Source organism: Pongo abelii, chromosome 18, assembly GCF_028885655.2.
Source record: "Pongo abelii isolate AG06213 chromosome 18, NHGRI_mPonAbe1-v2.0_pri, whole genome shotgun sequence".
NCBI lineage: Eukaryota > Metazoa > Chordata > Mammalia > Primates > Hominidae > Pongo > Pongo abelii.
The window spans coordinates 10,157,385-10,182,495 of record NC_072003.2 but is presented as its reverse complement, the minus strand read 5'-3'; the positions used below and the strand labels follow the sequence as shown (position 1 = coordinate 10,182,495).

The 25,111-nt window shown below is 46.9% G+C and overlaps 1 protein-coding gene across 4 annotated transcripts in view; it reads right to left on the bottom strand.

Moving 5' to 3' along the window:
- The window catches only part of PMM2 (phosphomannomutase 2), a 57,293-nt gene that overhangs the window by 5,533 nt on the left and 26,649 nt on the right, over window positions 1-25,111 (bottom strand). The window contains exon 8 of one of the 4 annotated variants that reach the window (XM_003778563.4): window positions 147-1,753. The exons of the other annotated variants lie outside the window; for them this stretch is intronic. Coding sequence (XP_003778611.3) covers window positions 1,652-1,753 — 102 coding nt within the window. The 3' untranslated portion in view covers window positions 147-1,651. Of the gene's footprint in view, window positions 1-146; window positions 1,754-25,111 lie in introns of those variants that run through there. 4 annotated transcript variants of the gene reach the window in all.

Genomic DNA, 25,111 nt, shown 5'->3' with positions numbered 1-25,111 from the left:
AACATGCAACTCTGCAGAGGGAGAGGCCCCCGACATGACAGAAATCCAGAGCAAAGAAAGAGTGGCTCTCAGATCTGGAAGGGCTGGGGTTCTGTTCCAGAATCTGGCAACATAGGAGGAAAAAGGAATCAGAATGAGAAACAGGAAACAATCAAATCACTTTAATGTGCTACTTTTCATTTTGGAAGGTCATTACAGTATCATTCAACAAGGAAAGATGCCACTGGATGGCCATGTCCTGTGAGTCACTGAGATGAGGAGCTGGCTGCTTTCACCCCACCGGATCCGGGGCTCGGACAGTTACAAGCCCGAGTGGGTGGGAGGTTTGGAAGGAACCAGGCTTAGCTGTGATGAAATCACCTGGCTGTGGGCTGGGAGGCAGGAGTGCAGGGCAGCCTGGGCTCCCCTGGCCCCAGACTCAGGTTGGCAAGTGCCGAGTGGAGGCCACACAGTCCCAGCACCAAGCAATGGAGGGTGTATGAGTCCCAGCGTTTCCACATCCTGAAAAGTGACACATGAACCGTTTCCTAGGAAAGTTCTCTTCCACCGTGTCCTGGCTGAGACCCGGGATCCTTCCAGTTTCACGAAGAATGTGCAGAAGATGCAAAGAGTGAGGGACGCGGACCTAGCTGCAGCTGCACTCAGCCCCCTCAGTGGTAAAGTCTCAGTGAAGGCCTGGGTGAGTGCAGATAGGAGAGCAGCTCCTCTTACTGTTCTCTGGCTGGGCTCTCGCTCCATCCCTGAGAAACTAGAGGCGAACGCCTCCAGGAAGCCAGCCGGGGCAACCAGAAAGTCCTTTTGGTGAAGTCTGACATCTCCCGCGTTGGTTTCTCTGGACCTGGGTGAGAACCAGCCCCAGGGGAAGGACTGTTTTGCCAGCGCCAACTCTCCAGCCCGACTGTTGGTTCCCACTGCCTTCGGTCTCGGAGACAGAGAAGCAGCCAGGCTATTCCGAGTGTAGTGAATACAGAGCCGGTCCGAATCCGGCCCAGCCAAGGTGCAAACTCCCTGGGGTCTGCTCCCACTTGGCCAGCCATCTGTCCAGCAGGCCTCAGCCTCAAACACGGGAAAACGCAGAGTGCGTCTAGTCACTGGGCATCACACTGCCCAGCTCACAGCCCCCATCAAGGTGACATGCAGGTGGGAGCTTCGTTCCAGGAGGTGTTTGTAAACTTCGTCCTGGGCTGGGTCACTGCAGATGGCCTGTCCTTGTTTCTCATTACCAAACCCCCATTTTTGGTATTGATGCAGGGGTCCATTAAAAAACCGCTTATGTTTCCACAGACCCACCAAGAGGGAGGGTCCAGGCACATTTTTTCTTTCTGTATCATCCTAGAATGATGGGGAAATTTCCGCCAAAACTACATGATTGCACGTATCAGGGTGGGTATTAGACTAGGGGACTGGGGGTGGGTGGGGAAGACCTTTTGTGGGAGACATTCCTCTGAGCCATTCTTGACAAGAGTTTTCTTCTTCCTTCTGGAAGTTTCTGGCACTGGAGGTGGAGGTCCAGACTGCACGTGCCTGGCATAGCACGCAGAGCCTGCCTGGGCTACGGGTGGGTGAGCACGTGTGGGAGGACCCTCGGCTCTGGCCACCGAATGCCCCATGCTGGCTTGTCAGCTGGGACCCTGCCCCTCCCGCTCCCGCATTAGGAGAACAGCACTTCACAGATCCTGCGCGTGTCCTCAGGCGCTGTCACGGAGTAGCCCATGGTTCTGGGGTCTGTGAAGATCTCATGGTCATTGCCACCCTGGAAAGACACGAAGTACAGATGAAGGCTCCCCCTCGTTTGTCCCGGGCCATTGCTGATGTGACCCTGGAGCCCAAAAGTACCCAAAAAACAACATTTAACTGGGCAGGGAGAATTTCTTCAGCTACCTTCCTCTTAGTTTCCAGGAGAGGAACATGAGTACAATTGTTATCGAGAAGAGATTTATAACCTTCTCTTGAACTGCAATTTGGCTTGGAACATGTAATTATGCCTATGAGAGACATCACGACGTTCTTGCGAAGATCTGTCTAAGGCTTATTTTTCTATGCAGAAGGCATCAGCCAGTGACAGTATTCTCACAGCCATCAGTTTTTTTTTTAGCTGTGCCCACGCTTTTCTAACAAGTCACAAGGGAGCATCAGGAGGGCAGAGGGCCGGGAGCAGGGCTGCCAGGGATCTTCCTGTGATGAAGGACATGGCGACATCAGTGGTGATGGCAGCCACTGGCCATGTGTCACTCTGCACACCTGAAACGTGGCCAATGCAATGGAGGAACTCAGTTGATTTGATTTTCATTTAAACGGCCCCACGTGGGCCAGGCGTGGTGGCTCATGCCTGTAATCCCAGCACTTTGGGAGGCTGAGAAGGGCGGATCACTTGAGGTCAGGAGTTCGAGACCAGCCTGGCCAACATGGCAAAACTCCATTTCTACTTAAAATACAAAAATTAGCTGGGCGTGGTGGTGCATGTCTGAAATCCCAGCTGCTCGGGAGGCTGAGGCAGGAGAATTGCTTGAACTCCGGAGGTGGAGGCTGCAGTAAGCCGAGATCGCACCACTGCACTCCAGCCTGGGCAACAAAAAGAGACTCTATCTTAAATAAATGGCCCCACGTGACTGGGGTCTGAGCTGCTGGCTAAGAGCAGGGCCTCTGGAGCAGGTGGCCTGGGTCAGATGCTGGTTCTACCACTGAGCAGCAGTGTGGCTGCGGCAACTCCCCGTCTCCAAAATGGGGTCATGATGGAAGCTTGCTCAGAGCTCTGTGGCCAGAAGTTCAGGAGATGATGGTTGGGGTCACACCTTGGTAAGATAAGGAAACCGAGGCCTCAGGAAGTCTGCAAGGGCCCATGTCTAGGAGGACCTGGGCATGTTCTGCTGGGGTCCTGTGCCTGAGTCGAGTGCTCCAATCTGTGTCACCATCACCCCCACCAATCCCACTGGGCTCACCTTAATGAATCAGGTTACCTGCCACTCCCGAGACCCCGAGCCCTGCAGGAAAGCCCCCGTTTTTCTTGCGGAATTCCTTTATTTCCCTCATAAAATTGGATAAACACTCTAACTCAAAACCTTAAAATAATCTACGATTGGTTTACAATACAATGAACACAACCGCAGAGAAAAGGGATTTTTCTCATAAAGCACCGAGCATGAAGCCAATGTGGAAACCATGATTTTGTACCAAAACCTGACATCCTTTAAAAGAATTAATTGCCTCTGGAAATGAGTGTTTTCGTTTTTGCAAGAACCTATCCCCAGGCAGATGGCTTCCTCAGATGGAGGTGAATTTCAGGCTTCAGGAAGGAACGTCGCTGGGCCCAGGGAGTGCTGGGTGGAGTCAGGTTAGGAGGCCATGAACTTGGCATCTCTTCCAGTCCAGCCACTCGGGAACCTGTCAGGGCCTTGCACAGTTTGGCCTTCAGACAGACCTGAATTTCATGGCCACCATCTGCTACCTAAACATGTGAAATCAGTTCTGGTAATTCTGATTTTGCCTTTTTTTCCCTTTGGACATAGGGTCTTGCTATGTTGCCCAGGCTGGGTTCGAGCGAACCTCCTGCCTCAGCCTCTCGAGTAGCTGAGACAAAGACTGTGTGCAACAGTGCCAAGCTAGTTCTAGTAATTCTTATAATTAAAAAAAAAAAAGATTTCTTTCAGGAATGGCACGGTGGGTAAAAGTCACAGAGAACCTAACAAAGGCACAACCTAGCTGGGCGTGGTGGTGTGCGCCTGTAATCCCAGCTGCTTGGCAGGAGAATCACTTGAACCTGGGAGGCGGAGGTTGCAGGGAGCCAAGAACAGACCACTGTACTTCAGCCTGGGCAACAGAGCGAGACTCAAAAGAAAAAAAACAAAAAACCAAAGGCACAACCAACTCTCACATGCCTCAGAAGAACCAAACATCCTCCCCGCCTCAGTGACTGAGGAGGGGAGTCAGTATTCACACATTAACACAACACACCTTTCTAGAACACCTACTGTCAGGCCTCTGAGCCCAAGCCAAGCCATCGCATCCCCTATGACTTGCACGTATACATCCAGATGGCCTCAAGTAACTGAAGATCCACAAAAGAAGTAAAAATAGCCTTAACTGATGACATTCCACCATTGTGATTTGTTTCTGCCCCACCTGAACTGATCAATGTACTTTGTAATCTCCCCCACCCTGAAGGTTCCTTGTAATTCTCCCCATCCTTGAGAATGTACTTTGTGAGATCCACCCCTGCCTGCAAAACATTGCTCTTAACTTCACCGCCTATCCCCAAACCTATAAGAACTAATGATAATCCACCAGCCTTTGCTGACTCTCTTTTTGGACTCAGCCTGCCTGCACCCAGGTGAAATAAACAGCCATGTTGCTCACACAAAGCCTGTTTGGTGGTCTCTTTACACGGACGCACACGAAATTTGGTGCCGTGACTCAGATCGGGGGACCTCCCTTGGGAGATCAATCCCGTCTTCCTGCTCTTTGCTCTGTGAGAAAGATCCACCTACGACCTCAGGTCCTCAGACCAACCAACCCAAGAAACATCTCACCAATTTCAAATCCGGTAAGCGGCCTGTTTTTACTCTCATCTCCAACCTCCCTCACTATCCCTCAACCTCTTTCTCCTTTCAATCTTGGTGCCACACTTCAATCTCTCCCTCCTCTTGATTTCAATTCCTTTCATTTTCTGGTAGAGACAAAGGAGACACATTTTATCCGTGGACCCAAAACTCCGGTGCCGGTCACGGACTGGGAAGGCAGCCTTCCCTTGGTGTTTTATCATAGCAGGGACGCCTCTCTGATTATTCACCCACGTTTCAGAGGTGTCAAACCACGCAGGGACGCCTGCCTTGGTCCTTCACCCTTAGCGGCAAGTCCCATTTTTCTGGGGGAGGGGCAAGTACACCAACCCCTTCTCTCCATGTCTCTTCCCTTTCTCTGATTTTCTGGGGCAGGGGCAAGAACCCCCCCAGCCCCTTCTCTTTCACCCTTAGCGGCAAGTCCTGCTTTTCTGGGGGAGGGGCAAGTACCCCTCAACTCCTTCTCTTTCACCCTTAGCAGCAAGTCCTGCTTTTCTGGGGAAGGGACAAGTACCCCAACCCCTTCTCTCCATGTCTCTACCCCTTCTCTGATTTTCTGGGGCAGGGGCAAGAACCCCCCCAACCCCTTCTCCTTCACCCTTAGCAGGAAGTCCTGCTTTTCTGGGGGAGGGACAAGTACCCCAACATCGTATCTCTGTGCCCCAACCCCTTTCCTGCTTTTCTGGAGGGTAAGAACTCCCAAACCCCTTCCCTCCATGTCTCTACGCTCTCTTTTCTCTGGGCTTGCCTCCTTCACTATGGGCAACCTTCCTACATTCCTCCTTCTCCCTTAGCCTATGTTCTCAAGAACTTAAAACCTCTTCAACTCACACCTGACCTAAAACCTAAATGCCTTTTCTTCTGCAATGCCACTTGACCCCAATACAAACTCGACAGTAGTTCCAAATAGCCAGAAAATGGCACTTTCAATTTTTCCATCCTGCAAGATCTAAATAATTCTTGTCGTAAAATACGCAAACGGTCTGAGGTCCCTGACGTCCAGGCATTCTTTTACACCTCAGTCCCTTCCTAGTCTCTGTGCCCAATGCAACTTGTCCCAAATCTTCCTTCCCCTCATTCCCAACCCCAAGCATCGCTGAGTCTTTCTAATCTTCCTTTTCTACAGACCCATCTGACCTCTCCCCTCCTCGCCAGGCCAAGCTAGGTCCCAATTCTTCCTCAGCCTCTGCTCCTCCACCCTATAATCCTTTTATCACCTCCCCTCCTCACACCTGGTCTGGCTTACAGTTTAAGTTTCCTGACTAGCCCTCCCCCACCTGCCCAGCAATTTATTCTTAAAAAGGTGGCTGGAGCTAAAGGCATAGTCAAAGTTAATGCTCCTTTTTCTTTATCCCAAATCAGATAGCGTTTAGGCTCTTTTTCATCAAATATAAAAATCCAGCCCAGTTCATGGCTCGTTTGGCAGCAACCCTGAGACGCTTTACAGCCCTAGACCCTAAAAGGTCAAAAGGCCACCTTATTCTCAATATACATTTTATTACCCAATCTGCTCCCGCCATTAAATAAAACTCTAAAAATTAGAATCTGGCCCTCAAACCCCACAACAGGATTTAATTAACCTCACCTTCAAGGTGTACAATAATAGAAAAAAGTTGCAATTCCTTACCTCCACTGTGAGACAAACCCCAGCCACATCTCCAGCACAAGCGAACTTCCAAACACCTGAACCGCAGCAGCCAGGCGTCCCTCCAGAACCTCCTCCCCCAGAAGCTTGCTACAAGTGCCAGAAATCTGACCACCAGGCCAAGGAATGTCCGCAGCCCAGGATTCCTCCTAAGATGTGTCCCATCTGTGCGGGACCCCACTGGAAATTGGACTGTTCAACTCACCTGGCAGCCACTCCCAGAGCCCCTAGAACTCTGTCCCAAGGCTCTCTGACTGACTCCTCGGCTTAGCGGCTAAAGATTGACGCTGCCCGATCGCCTCAGAAGCCCCCTGTACCATCATGACGCCAAGCTTTGGGTAACTCTTACAGTGGAGGGTAAGTCCATCCCCTGTTTAATCGAAACAGGGACTACCCACTCCACGTTGCCTTCTTTTCAAAGGCCTGTTTCCCTTGCCTCCATAACTGTTGTGGGTATTGACGGCCAGGCTTCTAAACCTCTTAAAACTCAACTCTGGTGCCAACTTAGACAATACTCTTTTAAGCACTCCTTTTTAGTTATCCCCACCTGCCCAGTTCCCTTATTAGGCCGAGACACTATAAATTATCTGCTTCCCTGACTATTCCTGGACTACAGCCGCATCTCATTGCCGCCCTTCTTCCCAACCCAAAGCCTCCTTTGTGTCTTCCTCTCATATCCCCCATTAACCCACAAGTATGGGGCATCTCTACTCCTTCCCTGGCAACCGATCACATGCCCGTTACCATCCCATTAAAACCTAATCACCCTTACCCCACTCAGTGCCAAGATCCCATCCCACAGCACGCTTCAAAAGGATTAAAGCCTGTTATCACTCGCCTGCTACAGCATAGGCTTCTAAAACCTATAAACTCTCCTTATAATTCCATTTTACCTGTCCAAAAACCAGACAAGTCTTACAGATTAGTTCACGATCTGTGCCTTATCAACCAAATTGTTTTGCCTATCCACCCTGTGGTGCCCAACCCGTACACTCTTTTGTCCTCAATACCTTCCTCCACAACTCACTATTCCATGCTTGATCTTAAAGATGCTTTTTTCACTATTCCCCTGCACCCCTCGTCCCAGCCTCTCTTTGCTTTCACCTGGACTGACCCTGACACGCATCAGTCCCAGCAGTTTACCTGAGCTGTGCTACCGCAAGGTTTCAGGGACAGCCCTCATGACTTCAGCCAAGCTCTTTCCCATGATTTACTTTCCTTCCACCCCTCCGCTTCTCACCTTATTCAATATATTGATGACCTTCTTCTTTGTAGCCCCTCCTTTGAATCTTCTTCAAAGGAGCAACAAGACACACTTCTGCTCCTTCAGCATTTATTCTCCAAAGGATATCAGGTATCCGCCTCCAAAGCTCAAATTTCATCCTCATCTGTTACCTATCTCGGCATAACTCTCATAAACACACACGTGCTCTCCCTGCTGATCGTGTCCGCTAATCTCCCAAACCTCAATCTCTTACAAAACAACTCCTTTCCTTCCTAGGCATGGTTAGTGCGGTCAGAATTCTTACACAAGAGCCAGGACCGCACCCTGTAGCCTTTCTGTCCAAACAACTTGACCTTACTCTTTTAGCCTAGCCCTCATGTCTTAGTGCAGTGGCTGCCGCTGCTTTAATACTTTTTGAGGCCCTAAAAATCACAAACTATGCTCAACTCACTCTCTACATTTCTCATAACTTCCAAAATCTATTTTTTTCCTCATACCTGACACATGTACTTTTTGCTCCCTGGCTCCTTCAGCTGTACTCACTCTTTGTTAAGTCCCACAATTACCATTGTTCCTGGCCCGGACTTCAATCCGGCCTACCACATTATTCCTGATACCACACCTGACCCCCATGACTGTATCTCTCTGATCCACCTGATATTCACCCCATTTCCCCATATTTCCTTCTTTCCTGTTCCTCACCCTGATCACGCTTGATTTATTGATGGCAGTTTCACCAGGCCTAATCGCCACACACCAGCAAAGGCAGGCTATACTTACAAGCCACTAGCCTGCCTCTTAGAACCTCTCATTTGCTTTCCATCGTGGAAATCTGTCCTCAAGGAAATAACTTCTCAGTGTTCCATCTGCTATTCTACTCCTCCTCAGGGATTATTCAGGCCCCTCCCTTCCCTACACATCAAGCTGGAAGATTTGCCCCTACCCAGGACTGGCAAATTAGCTTTACTCAACATGCCCCGAGTCAGATAACTAAAATACCTCTTAGTCTAAGTAGAGGCCTTTCCTACAGGGTCTGAGAAGGCCACCGCAGTCATTTCTTCCCTTCTGTCAGACATAATTCCTCAGATTAGCCTTCCCACCTCTATACAGTCTGACAACAGACCAGCCTTTACTGGTCAAATCACCGAAGCAGTTTCTCAGGCTCTTGGTATTCAGTGGAACCTTCATATCCCTTACCATCCTCGATCTTCAGGAAAGGCAGAATGGACTAATGGTCTTTTAAAGGTACACCTCACCAAGCTCAGCCTCCAACTTAAAAAGGATTGGACAGTACTTTTACCTCTTGCTCTTCTCAGAATTAGAGCCTGTCCTTGAGATGCTACAGGGTACAGTCCATTTGAACTTTTATAGCTGGACGATCAGTTGTTGTTAATCTGACCCCTCAAACTCTACAACCTCGATGGACCGGACCCTACTTAGTCATCTATAGTACCCCGACTGCCGTCCGCCTGCAGGAGCCTCCCCACTAGGTTCACCGTTCCAGAATAAAGCTGTGTCCATTGGACAGCCAGCCTAATCCCTCCTCTTCCTCCTGGAAGTCGCAAGTACTCTCCCCTACTTCCCTTAAACTCACTCGTATTTCTGAAGAACAGTAATAACCCTTATGAGCCTAATACATCCCTTCATTCTATTAGGTCTGTTCGTCCTTACCCTACTTTTTACAACAGGGCTTTATGAAGTCACCCCCACCACTTAGGCCGAGCCCCAAAAAACTAGTCATTCCTACTATCTTCTGTCTGGTCATACTCCTATTCTCCATTCTCAACTACTTATGCCCTGCTCTTGTTTATACCGTTGGTTTACACTGTTTCTTCAAGCCATCACAGCTGATATCTCTTGGTGCTATCCCCAAACTGCCACTCTTAACTCCCTCTTAGAGTGGGTAGATGATCTTTGCTGGCAGGGCACCCTCCAATACTTCCACACTGATGAAGTTCTATTCTTTACTTTTATACTCACTCTTATTCTCATTCCCATTCTTATGCCACCCTCTACCTCTCCCCAGCTATCTCCACCACACTATCAACCTTACCCATTCTCTGCTAGCCGCTTCTAAACCCTCCTTAGCGAACAACTGCTGGCTTTGCATTTCCCTTTCTTCCAGTGCCTACACAGCTGTCCCCGCCTTACAGACAGACTGGGCAACATCTCCCGTCTCCCTACACCTCCAAACTTCCTTTAACAGCCGTCACCTTTACCCTCCTGAAGAACTCATTTACTTTCTAGACTGGTCCAGCAAGACCTCCCCAGACATCTCACATCAGCAAGCTGCCGCCCTCCTCTGCACTTATTTAAAAAACCTTTCTCCTTATATCAACTCTACTCCCCCCATATTCGGACCTCTCACAATACAAACTACTATTCCTGTGGCCGCTCCTTTATGTATCTCTTGGCAAAGACCCACTGGAATTCCCCTGGGTAACCTTTCACCTTCTCGATGTTCCTTCACTCTTCATCTCCGAAGCCCAACTACACACATCACTGAAACAATTGGAGCCTTCCAGCTCCATATTACCGACAAGCTCTCTATCAATACTGACAAACTTAAAAACATTAGCAGTAATTATTGCTTAGGAAGACACTTACCCTGTATTTCACTCCATCCTTGGCTACCTTCCCCTTGCTCATCAGACTCTCCTCCCAGGCCCTCTTCTTGTTTACTTATACCCAGACCCGAAAATAACAGTGAAAGGTTGCTCGTAGATACTCAACGTTTTCTCATACACCATGAAAATCGAACCTCCCCCTCTACGCAGTTACCCCATCAGTCCCCATTACAACCTCTGACAGCTGCCGCCCTAGCTGGATCCCTAGGACTCTAGGTACAAACACCCCTTTCAGCACTCCTTCTCACCTTTTTACTTTACATCTCCAGTTTTGCCTCGCACAAGGTCTCTTCTTCCTCTGTGGATCCTCTACCTACATGTGTCTACCTGCTAATTGGACAGGCACATGCACACTAGTCTTCCTTACCCCCAAAATTCAATTTGCAAATAAGACCGAAGAGCTCCCTGTTCCCCTCATGACACCGACACGACAAAGAAGAGTTATTCCACTAATTCCCTTGCTGGTGGGTTTAGGACTTTCTGCCTCCACTATTGCTCTCGGTACTGGAATAGCAGGCATTTCGACCTCTGTCACGACCTTCTGTAGCCTGTCTAATGACTTCTCTGCTAGCATCACAGACATATCACAAACTTTATCAGTCCTCCAGGCCCAAGTTGACTCTTTAGCTGCAGTTGTCCTCCAAAACCGCCGAGGCCTTGACTTACTCACTGATGAAAAAGGAGGACTCTGCATATTCTTAAATGAAGAGTGTTGTTTTTACCTAAATCAATCTGGCCTGGTGTATGACGACATAAAAAAAACTCAAGGATACAGCCCAAAAACTTGCCAACCAAGCACGTAATTGCACTGAACCCCCTTAGGCACTCTCTAATTGCACGTCCTAGGTCCTTCCAATTCTTAGTCCTTTAATACCCATTTTTCTCCTTCTTTTATTCAGACCTTGTATGTTCCACTTAGTTTCTCAATTCATCCAAAACCGTATCTACGCCATCACCAATCATTCTGTATGACAAATGTTTCTTCTGACAACCCCACAATATCACCCCTTACCACAAGACCTCCCTTCAGCTTAATCTCTCCCACTCTAGGTTGCCACGCCGCCCCTAATCCCGCTTGAAGCAGCCCTGAGAAACATCGCCCATTCTTTCTCCATACCACCCCCAAAAATTTTCACCACCCCAACACTTCAACACTATTTTGTTTTTCTTATTAATATAAGGCAGGAATGTCAGGCTTCTGAGCCCAAGCCAAGCCATCGCATCCCCTATGACTTGCACGTATACATCAAGATGGCCTCAAGTAACTGAAGATCCACAAAAGTAAAAATAGCCTTAAGTGACGACATTCCACCATTGTGATTTGTTTCTGCCCCACCCGAACTGATCAATGTACTTTGTAATCTCCCCCACCCTGAAGAAGGTTCTTTGTAATTCTCCCCATCCTTGAGAATGTACTTTGTGAGATCCACCCCGGCCCACAAAACATTGCTCTTAACTTCACTGCCTATCCCAAAACCCATAAGAACTAATGATAATCCACCACCCTTTGCTGACTCTCTTTTCGGACTCAGCCTGCCTGCACCCAGGTGAAATAAACAGCCATGTTGCTCACACAAAGCCTGTTTGGTGGTCTCTTCACACGGACACGCATGAAACACTTCAATCTCTCCCTTCTCTTAATTTCAATTCCTTTCATTTTCTGGTAGAGACAAAGGAGACATGTTTTATCCGTGGACTCAAAACTCCGGCGCCGGTCACGGACTGGGAAGGCAGCCTTCCCTTGGTGTTTAATCACTGCAGGGACGCCTCTCTGATCATTCTCCCACGTTTCAAAGGTGGCAGACCACGCAAGGACGCCTGCCTTGGTCCTTCACCCTTAGCGGCAAGTCCCGCTTTTCTGGGGGAGGGGCAAGTACACCAACCCCTTCTCTCCGTGTCTCTACCCCTTCTCTGCTTTTCTGGAGGAGGGGCAAATACCCCAACCCCATATATCTCTGCACCCCGATCCCTTATTTCCGTGCCCCAACCCCTTCTCTGCTTTTCTGGAGGGCAAAAACCCCCCACCCCTTCTCCGTGTCTCTACTCTTTTTCTCTGGGCTTGCCTCCTTCACTATGGGCAAGCTTCCACCTTCCATTCCTTTCTTTTCCCTTAGCCTTGTTCTTAAGAACTTAAAACCTCTTCAACTCACCCCTGACCTAAAATCTAAGCATCTTATTTTCTTCTGCAATGCCGCTTGACCCCAATACAAACTCGACAGTAGTTCCAAATAGCCAGAAAACGGCACTTTTGCTTTTTCCATCCTACAAAGATCTAAATAATTCTTGTCGTAAAATGGGCAAACGGTCTGAGGTGCCTGATGTCCAGGCATGCTTTTACACATCAGTCCCTTCCTAGTCTCTGTGCCCAGTGCAACTCGTCCCAAATCTTCCTTCTTTCCCTCCCGCCTGTCCCCTCAGTCCCAACCCCCAAGCGTCACTGAGTCTTTCTAATCTTCCTTTTCTACAGACCCATCTGACCTCTCCCCTCCTCGCCAGGCCAAGCTAGGTCCCAATTCTTCCTCAGCCTCTGCTCCTCCACCCTATAATCCTTTTATCACCTCCCCTCCTCACACCTGGTCCGGCTTACAGTTTCGTTCCGTGACTAGCCCTCCCCCACCTGCCCAGCAATTTATTCTTAAAAAGGTGGCTGGAGCTAAAGGCATAGTCAAAGTTAATGCTCCTTTTTCTTTATCCCAAATCAGATAGCGTTTAGGCTCTTTTTCATCAAATATAAAAATCCAGCCCAGTTCATGGCTCGTTTGGCAGCAACCCTGAGACGCTTTACAGCCCTAGACCCTAAAAGGTCAAAAGGCTGTCTTATTCTCAATACACATTTTATTACCCAATCTGCTCCCGACATTAAATAAAACTCCAAAAATTAGAATCTGGCCCTCAAACCCCACAACAGGACTTAATTAACCTCACCTTTAAGGTGTACGATAATAGAAAAAAGTTGCAATTCCTTGCCTCCACTGTGAGACAAACCCCAGCCACATCTCCAGCACACAAGAACTTCCAAACGCCTGAACTGCGGCGGCCAGGCGTTTCTCCAGAACCTCCTCCCCCAGGAGCTTGCTACACATGCCGGAAATCTGGCCACTGGGCCAAGGAATGTCCGCAGCCCGGGATTCCTCCTAAGCCACATGCCATCTGTGTGGGACCCCAGTGAAAATCGGACTGTTCAACTCACCTGGCAGCCACTCCCAGAGCCCCTGGAACCCTGGCCCAAGGCTGACTGACTCCTTCCCAGATCTTCTCGGCTTAGTGGCTGAAGACTGACGCTGCCCAATCGCCTCGGAAGCCCCATAAACCATCTTGGACGCCGAGCATCGGGTAACTCTCACAGTGGAAGATAGTCTGTCCTCTTCTTAATCAATATGGAGGCTACCCACTCCACATTACCTTCTTTTCAAGGGCCTGTTTCCCTTGCCTCCATAACTGTTGTGGGTATTGACAGCCAGGCTTCTAAACCTCTTAAAACTCCCCAACTCTGGTGCCAACTTAGATAACACTCTTTTAAGCACTCCTTTTAGTTATCCCCACCTGCCCAGTTCCCTTATTAGGCTGAGACACTTTAACTAAATTATCTGCTTCCCTGACTATTCCTGGACTACAGCTACATCTCATTGCCGCCCTTCTTCCCAATCCAAAGCCTCCTTTGTGTCCTCCTCTTGTATTCCCCAACCTTAACCCACAAGTACAGGAAACCTCTACTCCCTCCTTGGAGACCGATCATGCACCCCTTACCATCGCATTAAAACCTAATCACCCTTACTCCGCTCAACCCCAATATCCCATCAAACAGCATGCTTTAAAAAGATTAAAGCCTGTTATCACTCACCTGCTACAGCATGGCCTTTTAAAGCCTATAAACTCTCCTTACCATTCCCCCATTTTACCTGTCCTAAAACCAGACAAGACTTATAAGTTCAGAATCTGCGCCTTATCAACCAAATTGTCTTGCCTATCCACCCCGTGGTGCCAAACCCATATACTCTTCCATCCTCAATACCTCCCTCCACAACCCATTATTCTGTTCTAGATCTCAAACATGCTGTCTTTACTATTCCCCTGCACCCTTCATCCCAGCCTCTCTTTGCTTTCACTTAGACGACCCTGACACCCATTAGGCTCAGCAAATTACCTGGGCTGCACTGCCGCAAGGCTTCACAGACAGCCCCCATTACTTCAGTCAAGCCCAAATTTCATCCTCATCTGTTACCTATCTCGGCATAATTCTCATAAAAACACACATGCTCTCCCTGCTGATCGTGTCCGCTAATCTCCCAAACCTCAATCCCTTACAAAACAACAACTCCTTTCCTTCCTAGTCATGGTTAGTGCGGTCAGAATTCTTACACAAGAGCCAGGACCGCACCCTGTAGCCTTTCTGTCCAAACAACTTGACCTTACTGTTTTAGCCTAGCCCTCATGTCTGCGTGCAGTGGCTGCCGCTGCTTTAATACTTTTAGAGGCCCTAAAAATCACAACTCTCTACTCTAAAAACCAACTCACTCTCTACATTTCTCATAACTTCCAAAATCTACTTTCTTCCTCATACCTGATGCATATACTTTTTGCTCCCCGGCTCCTTCAGCTGTACTCACTCTTTGTTAAGTCCCACAATTACCATTGTTCCTGGCCCGGACTTCAGTCCGGCCTACCACATTATTCCTGATACCACACCTGACCCCCATGACTGTATCTCTCTGATCCACCTGATATTCACCCCATTTCCCCATATTTCCTTCTTTCCTGTTCCTCGCCATGATCACGCTTGATTTATTGATGGCAGTTTCACCAGGCCTAATCGCCACACACCAGCAAAGGCAGGCTATGCTATAGTACAAGCCACTAGCCCACCTCTTAGAACCTCTCATTTCTTTTCCATCGTGGAAATCCATCCTCAAGGAAATAACTTCTCAGTGTTCCATCTGCTATTCTACTCCTCCTCAGGGATTATTCAGGCCCCTCCCTTGCCTACACATCAAGCTGGAAGCTTTGCCCCTACCCAGGACTGGCAAATTAGCTTTACTCAACATGCCCCGAGTCAGATAACTAAAATACCTCTTAGTCTAAGTAGAGGCCTTTCCTACAGGGTCTGAGAAGGCCACCGCAGTCATTTCTTCCCTTCTGTCAGACATAATTCCTCAGTTTAGCCTTCCCACCTCTATACAGTCTGACAACAGACCAGCCTTTATTAGTCAAATCAGCCAAGCAGTTTTTCAGGCTTTTGGTATTCAGTGAAAGTTTTATATCCCTTAACTCCTCCGTCTTCAAGAAAAGTAAAACGGACTAAAGGTCTTTTAAAAACACACCTCACCAAGCTCAGCCACCAACTTAAAAAGGACTGGACAATACTTTTACCACTTTCCCTTCTGAGAAGTCAGACTTGTCCTCAGAATGCTACAAGGTACAGCCCATTTAAGCTCCCGTACAGACGCTCCTTTTTATTAGGCCCCAGTCTCATTCGACACCAGACCAACTTAGACTGTGACCCCAAAAAACTTGTCATCCCTACTATCTTCTGTCTAGTCATACTCCTATTCACCGTTCTCAACTACTCATACATGCCGTGCTCTTGTTTACATTGCCGGTTTACACTGTTTCTCCAAGCCATCACAGCTGATATCTCCTGATGCTATCCCCAAACTGCCACTCTAAACTCTTGAAGTAAATAAATAATCTTTGCTGGCAGGACTATGCTGAATCTCCCTAGGCACTCTCTAATCAGATGTCCTAGGTCCTCCCAATTCTTAGACCTTTTATACCTGTTTTTCTCCTTCTCTTATTCCATTTAGTTTCTCAATTCATCCAAAACTGTATCTAGGCCATCACCAATCATTCTGTATGACAAATGTTTCTTCTGACAACCCCACAATATCACCCCTTACCACAAAATCTCCCTTCAGCTTAATCTCTCCCACTCTAGGTTGCCACGCCGCCCCTAATCCCGCTTGAAGCAGCCCTGAGAAACATCGCCCATTCTCTCTCCATACCACCCCCCAAAAATTTTCACCACCCCAACACTTCAACACTATTTTGTTTTTCTTATTAATATAAGGCAGGAATGTCAGGCCTCTGAGCCCAAGCCAAGCCATCGCATCCCCTATGACTTGCACGTATACATCCAGATGGCCTCAAGTAACTGAAGATCCACAAAAGTAAAAATAGCCTTAAGTGACGACATTCCACCATTGTAATTTGTTTCTGCCCCACCCGAACTGATCAATATACTTTGTAATCTCCCCCACCCTGAAGAAGGTTCCTTGTAATTCTCCCCACCCTTGAGAATGTACTTTGTGAGATCCACCCTGGCCCGCAAAACATTGCTCTTAACTTCACCGCCTATCCCAAAACCCATAAGAACTAATGATAATCCACCACCCTTTGCTGACTCTCTTTTCGGACTCAGCCTGCCTGCACCCAGGTGAAATAAACAGCCATGTTGCTCACACAAAGCCTGTTTGGTGGTCTCTTCACACGGACGTGCATGAAACCTACCACCTGCCAGGCATTGCTTTAGCAGCTAGGGATACAGCGCAAACCAAAACGACATCACTGCTGCCTTGGGAGCCTGTGGTCTGGTCAGGGAGACCAGTCATGAAGAGAGAGCTCTTGGGTGCCTTGTTGAGCAAAGGGAGGGAAGGGCTGCCAGGCCTGGAGGGTGAGGGAACCCTGGCATCTGAGGGAGGTGAGGGCACAGGCCATGTGGCCATCAGAGACAAGGCTGAAGAGGGAGGATGGGCAGGGGCCACAGCGGGCCTCAAAGATTGTGGTAAGGACTTGGGATTTCACGGGAAGCCATCTGAAGCCTGCAAGCCCGGGCAGGCCATGATCAGATTACTTTACAACAGGATCTTTCTGGAGAACGGGTGGGGGGTGAGGACGCAATTGACAGGAGCAGTTAGGAGGCTCCTGCAGCCGGCCAGGATGCAAAGAGGACAGAGGCCATTACCTGGGAAGAGACCCCTGAAGCAAAAAGGGTTTATGCTTGTCCCCTGACAGTTGCTTGGCCTGCCCTTCCCTGCAGATGTCACATGCAGGGTACAGAGGCCTAACAGCACGAGTCTCCTCCCATGGTCCTGCTGGGAGCTGGTGGGGAGGTATCTGTGGAATCTGAGTGATCTGTGTGCAAGTAACTCGCTGACACTTAATAAAGCTAGGTCTAGGGAATCAACACCCATCCAGGAAGGCGAAATCCTCCCAAACCTGGCTGCAGGAGCCTCTCTGGGTTGCTTCTCAGCTCCACCCCCTTTCAGAGAGCTGCAGGGCTGGCAGGAGCATCTGCATCACAAACACAACCTGCCTCAGGCCTTCCTTTCTCTCCCGCCAAGGGTCTGCTTCTTTCTTTGTGACTCTCAGAGCATGGTGGGCTCCTTCCTGGGGTACAGCCTTCTTGGGGCTGTGTCGAGCTTGCATACCAGAGTAGGTGCAAAGCAAGCGAAGCGGACCCCAAAGGAAATGAAAGGAAAGCTGGCTGCCCTCTAGAATAATAAGGCTAGAGAACCGGAAATTTCAAATGCTGGATTTGCATATGCACTAAAGGTTACTTGATTCTAGTTGAGGAACTCAGCCACCTCCCAAGCTCCAAGAACAAAAACCCTGTTCCCTGGAGAAGGGAGGGAAGCGGGGAGGGATGAATGAACGATCCAATTTCTCATTACAGTGTACCTGACAGGCACCAACGAGAGGCCAGGGCTCAGTGAAATCCGCGCATTAATATTTAAATCCCTAATAGTCCCAAAGTCTGAGGATGAAACAGAAGGCATAGTGTTGGCCATGTTCAGATGCCGGGGGGCTGACGAGTCTCCCCACCCCAGCCCATTTCTGTGCATGCTGTTGCTGACCTGTGCAGTGCAGTAGTGAACCCCAATCGTCCAGAGAGCAACGGTGTCATCTATCACAGCCTGCGTGAACTGCTTAGCCGGTAGCAGTGGGTGTGTGCTGTGTGGATGCCTCCTATAGCACAGATGGACTCTGGAGCTCGTGGTCGGGACTCTTATTTATTTTTGAGACAGGGTCCCACTCTTGCCCAGGCTGGAGTGCAGTGGTGCGATCGTGTCTTGCTGCAGCCTCCACCTCCTGGGCTCAAGCAATCCTCCCACCTCAGCCTCCTGAGTAACTGGGACTACAGGTGTGCACCACCATGCCTTATAGTCGATTCTTGCTGTGGATGTTCATTTTGGCTGTTTAACAAGTATTTATCAAATTTCTAGGTATTATGGATGCAGGGACTGAAACCACATTTGCAAAAATTATAACTGAGAAAACGTTAACAGTGAAAGAGATCTGGCCTGACTCCATCTTGCTTCTAACCTCCAAGCTGTCCTTGTTCATTCCTGGGCACAGGCTGAACTAACCTTGGGAGGAATTCAGTTTATAGTTCAACTTTGTTTTTTTTGTTTTTGGAGACAGTCTCACTCTGTCACCAAGGTGGAGTGCAGTGGCGCACTCTCAGCTCACTAGAATCTCTGCCTCCCAGGTTCAAGTGATTCTCCTGCCTCAGCCTCCCGAGTAGCTGGGATTACAGGCGTGCGCCACCACACCTGGCTAATTTTTGTACTTTTAGTAGAGGCGGGGTTTCACCATGTTGGCCAGGCTGGTCTCAAACTCCTGGCCTCAAGTGATCCGCCTGCCTCAGCCTCCCAAAGTGTTGGGATTACAGGCGTGAGCCACCCTGCCCGGCCTACAGTTCAACTTTGAAACAAAGAGGATAACAGCTCTTTCCTGAAATAAGCCCCCTTCTTGCCTGGGGACCAGTCTGCCTTTGTAGGACTAACAAATTAGCTACAAGATTAGAAATTATGGTTTCGGAGCCATGGAGCCTCTGGCTGCAAGAGTCTGAACCTCCCCACATTGTTCCTGAGAATAACATTGCTTGTAAATCCTAAGATCAGTGCTTGAGATATTTTGCAGACCCTGCCTTCCAATGCAGCAGTTGATGCCACCCAGACAGGTAATATGATTCAACCAGCTTTGTGATCCCACCCAAGGACAGAAGACAGCAAGAAAAACTCACTTCTACCCCCTACGATTTCATCTCCATGCTGACCAGTCAGCAATCCACACCTCCAGAGCCCCTACTCACCAAGTTATCCTTAAAAACTCCAATCCCCAAATTCTTGGAGACTGATTTGAGAAATAATAAAACTCCAGTCTCCTGCACAGCTGGCTGTGTGTGAACTACTCTATTGCAATTCTCCTGTCTTGATAAATTGGCTGTGTAGGCTGTGGGCAAGGAGAACCTGTTGGGGGGGTTACAAATTTGGGGGCTCATCTGTGACCTCCTTTGTGGCTATGTGCCAGCGATTCAGTAGCCTCCCCAACCCCCCTCACTGGTGCTGGATCCAGAGGCCAGCCCAGGTGGCCACCTAGTTCTCTTGGACTGGGGGTTGACACTGGCACCATCTCTACTAGTGGGGTGCTGCCAACCCATGGTGTATGGATTTAACTGCAATAGAGAAACAGTCCTGGGGAGACGTCCTGTAACTGTAGCCCCATCACAGGGTATCTGTCTGTAGCCCCATCACGGGGTGTCTGCCTGTAGCCCCATCATGGGGCATCTCTAGCTCTATTAGGTGGCATCTGTTTGTAGCCCCAGCATGGGGTATCTGCCCTAATTGTACAGAGAATAGGGGACTTGTTTGGAGGAATACTCTTGGTTTGTGATTTGGTCTGGAATCTCTTTCTGGAAGGTGTTTTGCTGTATGTGTTTGTATATGTGCAGGAGATGTCTAAGGGAATTGCTGAAGGAAGTCCATCAGGCTCTCCTAGTTTGTCTGGTTGGTCACATTCGCTGAACCCTGAAGGACTTGTTAGCAGAAGCTCGGAAGTTCGACAGGGTTGCCTCGAGGGTGACCATCCGCTCTTCCATCTGGCTTAGAGATCATCCTTTGCATTCCAGGTGAAAGGCATCCCTTCCCACTTTGAGTGGAGTGGATCAAAGATGACAGAGACCAACGGGAGCAAGTTTGAGCCTTGCCCAGTTGACGCTGGGCACTGAGCGTAGTGACTAGTTTTGTCATGTGTACTCTGCTCTAGCCAGGATGGAAAATGTTAATTCAGTTCCCCATGCAGCCCATTGGGCAGCATCTTGAAAAACGGACAGGCTTTTGCCTGTGTTTCCATAAAACAGAAACGGATGGTTTTCCTTTGCAATGCGACTTGGTGCCCAAAGCTAGCGCGCAGCGAGCAGGGCCATCAAGAGCTGCTCCGTTCTTCTGGAAGCTACAGAGAATGGGAACCCAGAAACCTGACATGCAGGCAAAAAGGGTAAACATTTCTTATCAGCCAGGCTTCTGGCCCCTCTCGCCATGTGTAAGTGGAAAACATCACTGTTTGTCTCCTCTGCAAGGGTCTGATTAATAGAAAAAATCTTATGAGCCTAGACTTAGGCTGTAGCGAATCTGGTGCACTCTGTGCTGTGAATACAAATCCCCAGCTACTCTGGAGGCTGCAGTGAGCTAAGGTCGCACCACTGCACTCCAGCCTGGGCAATAGAGTGAGACTCCATCTCAAAAGAAAAAGAAAAACAAAAACAAAGGCACAACCAGCTGTCACATGCCTCCTCACTCAGTGACTTAGGAGGGGGAGTCAGTATTCACACATTAACACGACACACCTTTCTAGAACACCTACTACCTGCCAGGCATTGCTTTAGTAGCTGGAGATACAGCGCAAACCAAACCCACTCACAGCTGCATCCCCGGTCATGGAGAGCAGTACCACAGAAGAGGATGTGGACAAAGGACCCCTCTAAGCCCGCTGTTCAAGCCAGCCTGGCAGACTGGTCAGTTCCAAACTTTGCTCCAACAAAAACCAGATAAGGTTTCCCTCTTCTCTTGTTTTACATCCTGAAAAACTTGACTTTGGGACCATGTCAGGGTACCCTCTCTTGGTCTCTGGCATCCAGAGGGCATGAATTTTTGGGTTCATGTCAGGTGGCTGGTCTGAGAGGACATGTGACAGTGTCATGTCTAGCCTTAAGAATTATCTTGAGTAAAGTCCTGGATTCCCAGGAAGAGCAGTGTAACAGCCTTCAGCTTTAGCTCGGTAGCTGAAGCTTTGCTATTTCACAGTGGTAGCCTGGGCCTGGTTCCCAGCTTATGGAATGGGTGCTCTCTGGTTTGTTATTTATTTAAGTTTTTTTTTGTGCCATTTATTGATTCTTTCCCCACCACGGACAGCTTGCCTTAAAATCTGCCTTAAATTTTCTTTTCTCTAAACTACGTTTCGGGAGATTCTAAATCTTGTAAAAAAAAACAAAAACAAAAACAAAAAACTCACAAAAAACTGCTTACCATCCCTTTGAGACATCTTATACTTCCATAGTTAAGTCATAATCTTAGATAAGACTTATTAATTTTGCTAGGAGGTTACCTGTGGTAAAGTTCAAAAGCCAGAAATACTGGCTGTCTATCCTGGCTAGAGTCTGGTAATAAGAAATTTAAAAAGATTTTGTAAAAAAAAAAAAAAAAAAAAAAAAAAAAAAAAAAAAAGAGCTCTACAGTTAAAATCTGCTCAATTAAAAACGGATATCCAAGTTTTATTTACATATATAAATGTGTGAATATATTTATATATATAAATGTGTGTATATATATATTTATATATATAAATGTGTGCATATATATATTTATATATAAATGTGTGCATATATATATATATTTATATATGCACACATTTAAAAGGCCTTTGTGGGCTGGGTGCAGTGGCTCACGCCTGTAATCCCAGCACTTTGGGAGGCTGAGGCAGGGGGATCACTTGAGGTCAGGAGTTCAAGACCAGCCTGGCCAACATGGTGAAACCCTGTCTCTACTAAAAATACAAAAATTAGCCAGGCCTGGTAGCGTGTGCCTGTGGTCCCAGCTACTTGGGAGGCTGAGGCACGAGAATCACTTGAACCTGGGAGGCAGAGGCTGCAGTGAGCTAAGATCATGCCATTGCACTCTATCTAGCCTGGGTGACACAGCATGACTCCATTTCAAAAAAAAAAAAAAAAAAAAAAAAAAGCCTTTGTGCTTTTTCTCTTCCTGGATTTTTTTTTTTTTTCCTTCGAGGAATGAGTTTTTGTTTGTCTTTCTTCTCAGTCAACTGAATTATTTCCCCAGTCTGTCTTCTTGCCACTCTGAATGCCCACATGAGAGGACCTAAGGTACTTTCTGACAGCTGGGGACTCCTTGGGAAAAAGAGAGAAGGCGCCATAGACCCTGTTTTGGGAGAAACTCTGTTTTCCTCACAAAACCCCAAGAAGTGTAAGCAGACAGATCCCTCTCAAAATCTAAGGCTCTGTTCTGTTTTGAATCACATTACTTGGCCTTTTCCACTTTTGAGGGCATCAGGAATTACTTTAGTAGGGGAGAGATATGTGAAAAAAGTTAGGGATATAAAGATGTATTTTTGGTAAGGATGATTATAAAAAAAGAAATTTATATGAGAAAAGATCTTGTATGGTAAATTCTTGTCCTAAAATAGAACGACTGATTATTCAGGAAAGAGGGACACATAGCACAAGTCAGACAGTCCAAGCATGGCATAGATGTTCTCTGTCAGTCGTGACAAGATTTGTAAAATGGGGGAAAAAAACCCTAAAAAACCAGCAAATGAAAAATCTTAACAACTAATGAATCTTCTTCGGTCTGTACATTTAGAATGTTGTGTGTGTGATGTTTAAGAGCTGTAATTAATTGGCTTAAAAAATAAGCACTTAAATATTTTGTCAGAGAAACAGCAACTCTAATGCATTTTAGTTCACATGACGTTAGTAATCTTTGGTAAATATAGTTTTAAAGATTATTGATGAAATAAAACTGTCTTCATTTGGTCTGAATTAGGCAGATCAGATACTGTTTCTGCTGGATGCTTTAAGGTCATAAGTGGCTTCTATGACTTTTGTAATTGTTCAATTTGCCTACTTAGAGCCATTAGATTCCAGATAAGGCCTGGGGACATATGGAGATAGCCATGACTCCTAGGCTAGGCCAGACAGAGTCAGACTTTATCTACAGTTCTGTCCTGTATTCTAGGCTCTGCACCCGGTATGTAATTAAAACTGCTTAAAGACATGGGAATATGGTTTTTTTTTTTTTTAAAAGAAAATCTTGTCTAATTTGGAGAGTTTAAGGATTATTTTTGGTTGAAAGAAAGACAAAATAAAACTGAAAGTTTAAGCAAATTGTAGGTTTGTGAAAAATTAACTTTGTGAAGAACTCTGTGTGTGAGCAAGCAGGCTAAAATCGAAAGGGTATTATTTAATTTTTCTATAAATTAAGTATTAAAAGCATACTGATGCAGGGCCAGAATCTGGGCCCATATATCAAAATAATAGGGTTTTATGCCAGACGCGGTGGCTCATGCCTGTAATCCTAGCACTTTGGGAGGCCGAGGCAGGCAGATCACGAGGTCAGGAGTTCGAAACCAGCTTGGCCAATATGGTGAAATCCTGTGTCTACTAAAAATACAAAAATTAGCCAGATGTGGTGGCACACGCCTGTAGTCCCAGCTACCTGGGAGGTTGAGGCAGAAGAATTGCTTGAACCTGGGAGGCAGAGGTTGCAGTGAGCTGAGAATGTGCCACTGCACTCCAGCCTGGGCAATGGAGCAAGACTCCATCTCAAAAAAAAAAAAAAAAAAAAAAAAAAGGGTTTTATTTTTGAACACTGATTTGTTCTTTTAACAAACAATTATAAAGGGTTATATAAAAGGTTTATGAAAATATTACCCTACAGTCAAACTAAAATTGGATAGATTTGTTTATAAAATTTTATTAAAAACTAGCTTTGGCTAGGAGTGGTGGCTCGCACCTGTAATCCCAGTACTTTGGGAGGCTGAGGTGGCGGATCACGTGGGGTCAGGAGTTCAAGACCAGCCTGGCCAACATGGTGAAACCCCGTCTCTACTAAAAATACAAAAATTAGCCAGGAGTGGTGGTGGGTGCCTGTAATCCCAGCTACTTGGGAGGCAGGAGAATCGCTTGAACCTGGGAGGCGGAGGGTGCAGTGAGCTGAGATCATGCCACTGCACTCCAGCCTGGGTGACAAGAGTGAAACTCCATCTCAAAACTACAACAACAACAACAACAACAAAACTAGCTTTAGCATTAAAGATGCACTAATGCAAGATAAAATCTGGTTTTCTCTTTTGAAGAACATTTTTATGTAATATTGAGAGAGAGAGACAATGAAAGATTTTTGTTTGGCTTTGGAGTAAACTATTAAAAAAAATAAAAGAGATTCAGTTGGCCTCATGCTATCTTCATTGGGTTTTGTTGTTTAGAAAGCTGAGTCTTCTATCTATCAGAGTAAAGGTTTTTCCCTTTACAAAATGTTTGAGTTATCATTTTGGCTAAATGAATTACTTATGGTGACCTGGGATTCTACTTTGTGATATCTAGTATTTCAAACCTTTGATATTTAACAAACTTTCCAAGATCAAATTCTAAGTTAAAAAAAAAAAAAGTCCCCTAAAGTCCAAAAGAGACATATTTGGCTTATTTGGTGTATTAAAATTATGTAGGAAGCACTGCCAAATATAAAAAAGTGTTTAACTTTCTTTGGGTTTATAGTCATATAAATATGTTATTAGTATGTGTTACAAAATTCTGTAAGATTCCTATAATTCTGATATGTCTCAGTATATGCTATCAGTAATAATTATAACTGTTATGTTAAACTGTGTGTCACAGAGATGACCATATTTCCTTGTTGACTGCATCTTTAACTATGGCTGTCCTGAGACTTTTGTTACCCACAGGCAACTGTCTTGGTTTTATCCTTTTCAAAAGGCAGTTTATAATCAGATATAGTACTCTAATGGGTACTCTTGAATGCAGGTCTCTGATAACTTTACAAATTGTGCCATTGGAATGGAGGAAAGAAAACTTCTAGGACCCTCATGGAGAGCTGATGTGTTAAACATTGTTAATCCTTTTGTTTTTGAGAGTCAAGAAAACTATTTTTCTTTTGAGCTATTGAAAAATAGCAATTGAGTTAAAGTATACTTCTGTGAGCAAAATTTAGAGCATATTGCCTTCTCTCTGATTTCTCAGTTTTGTTTT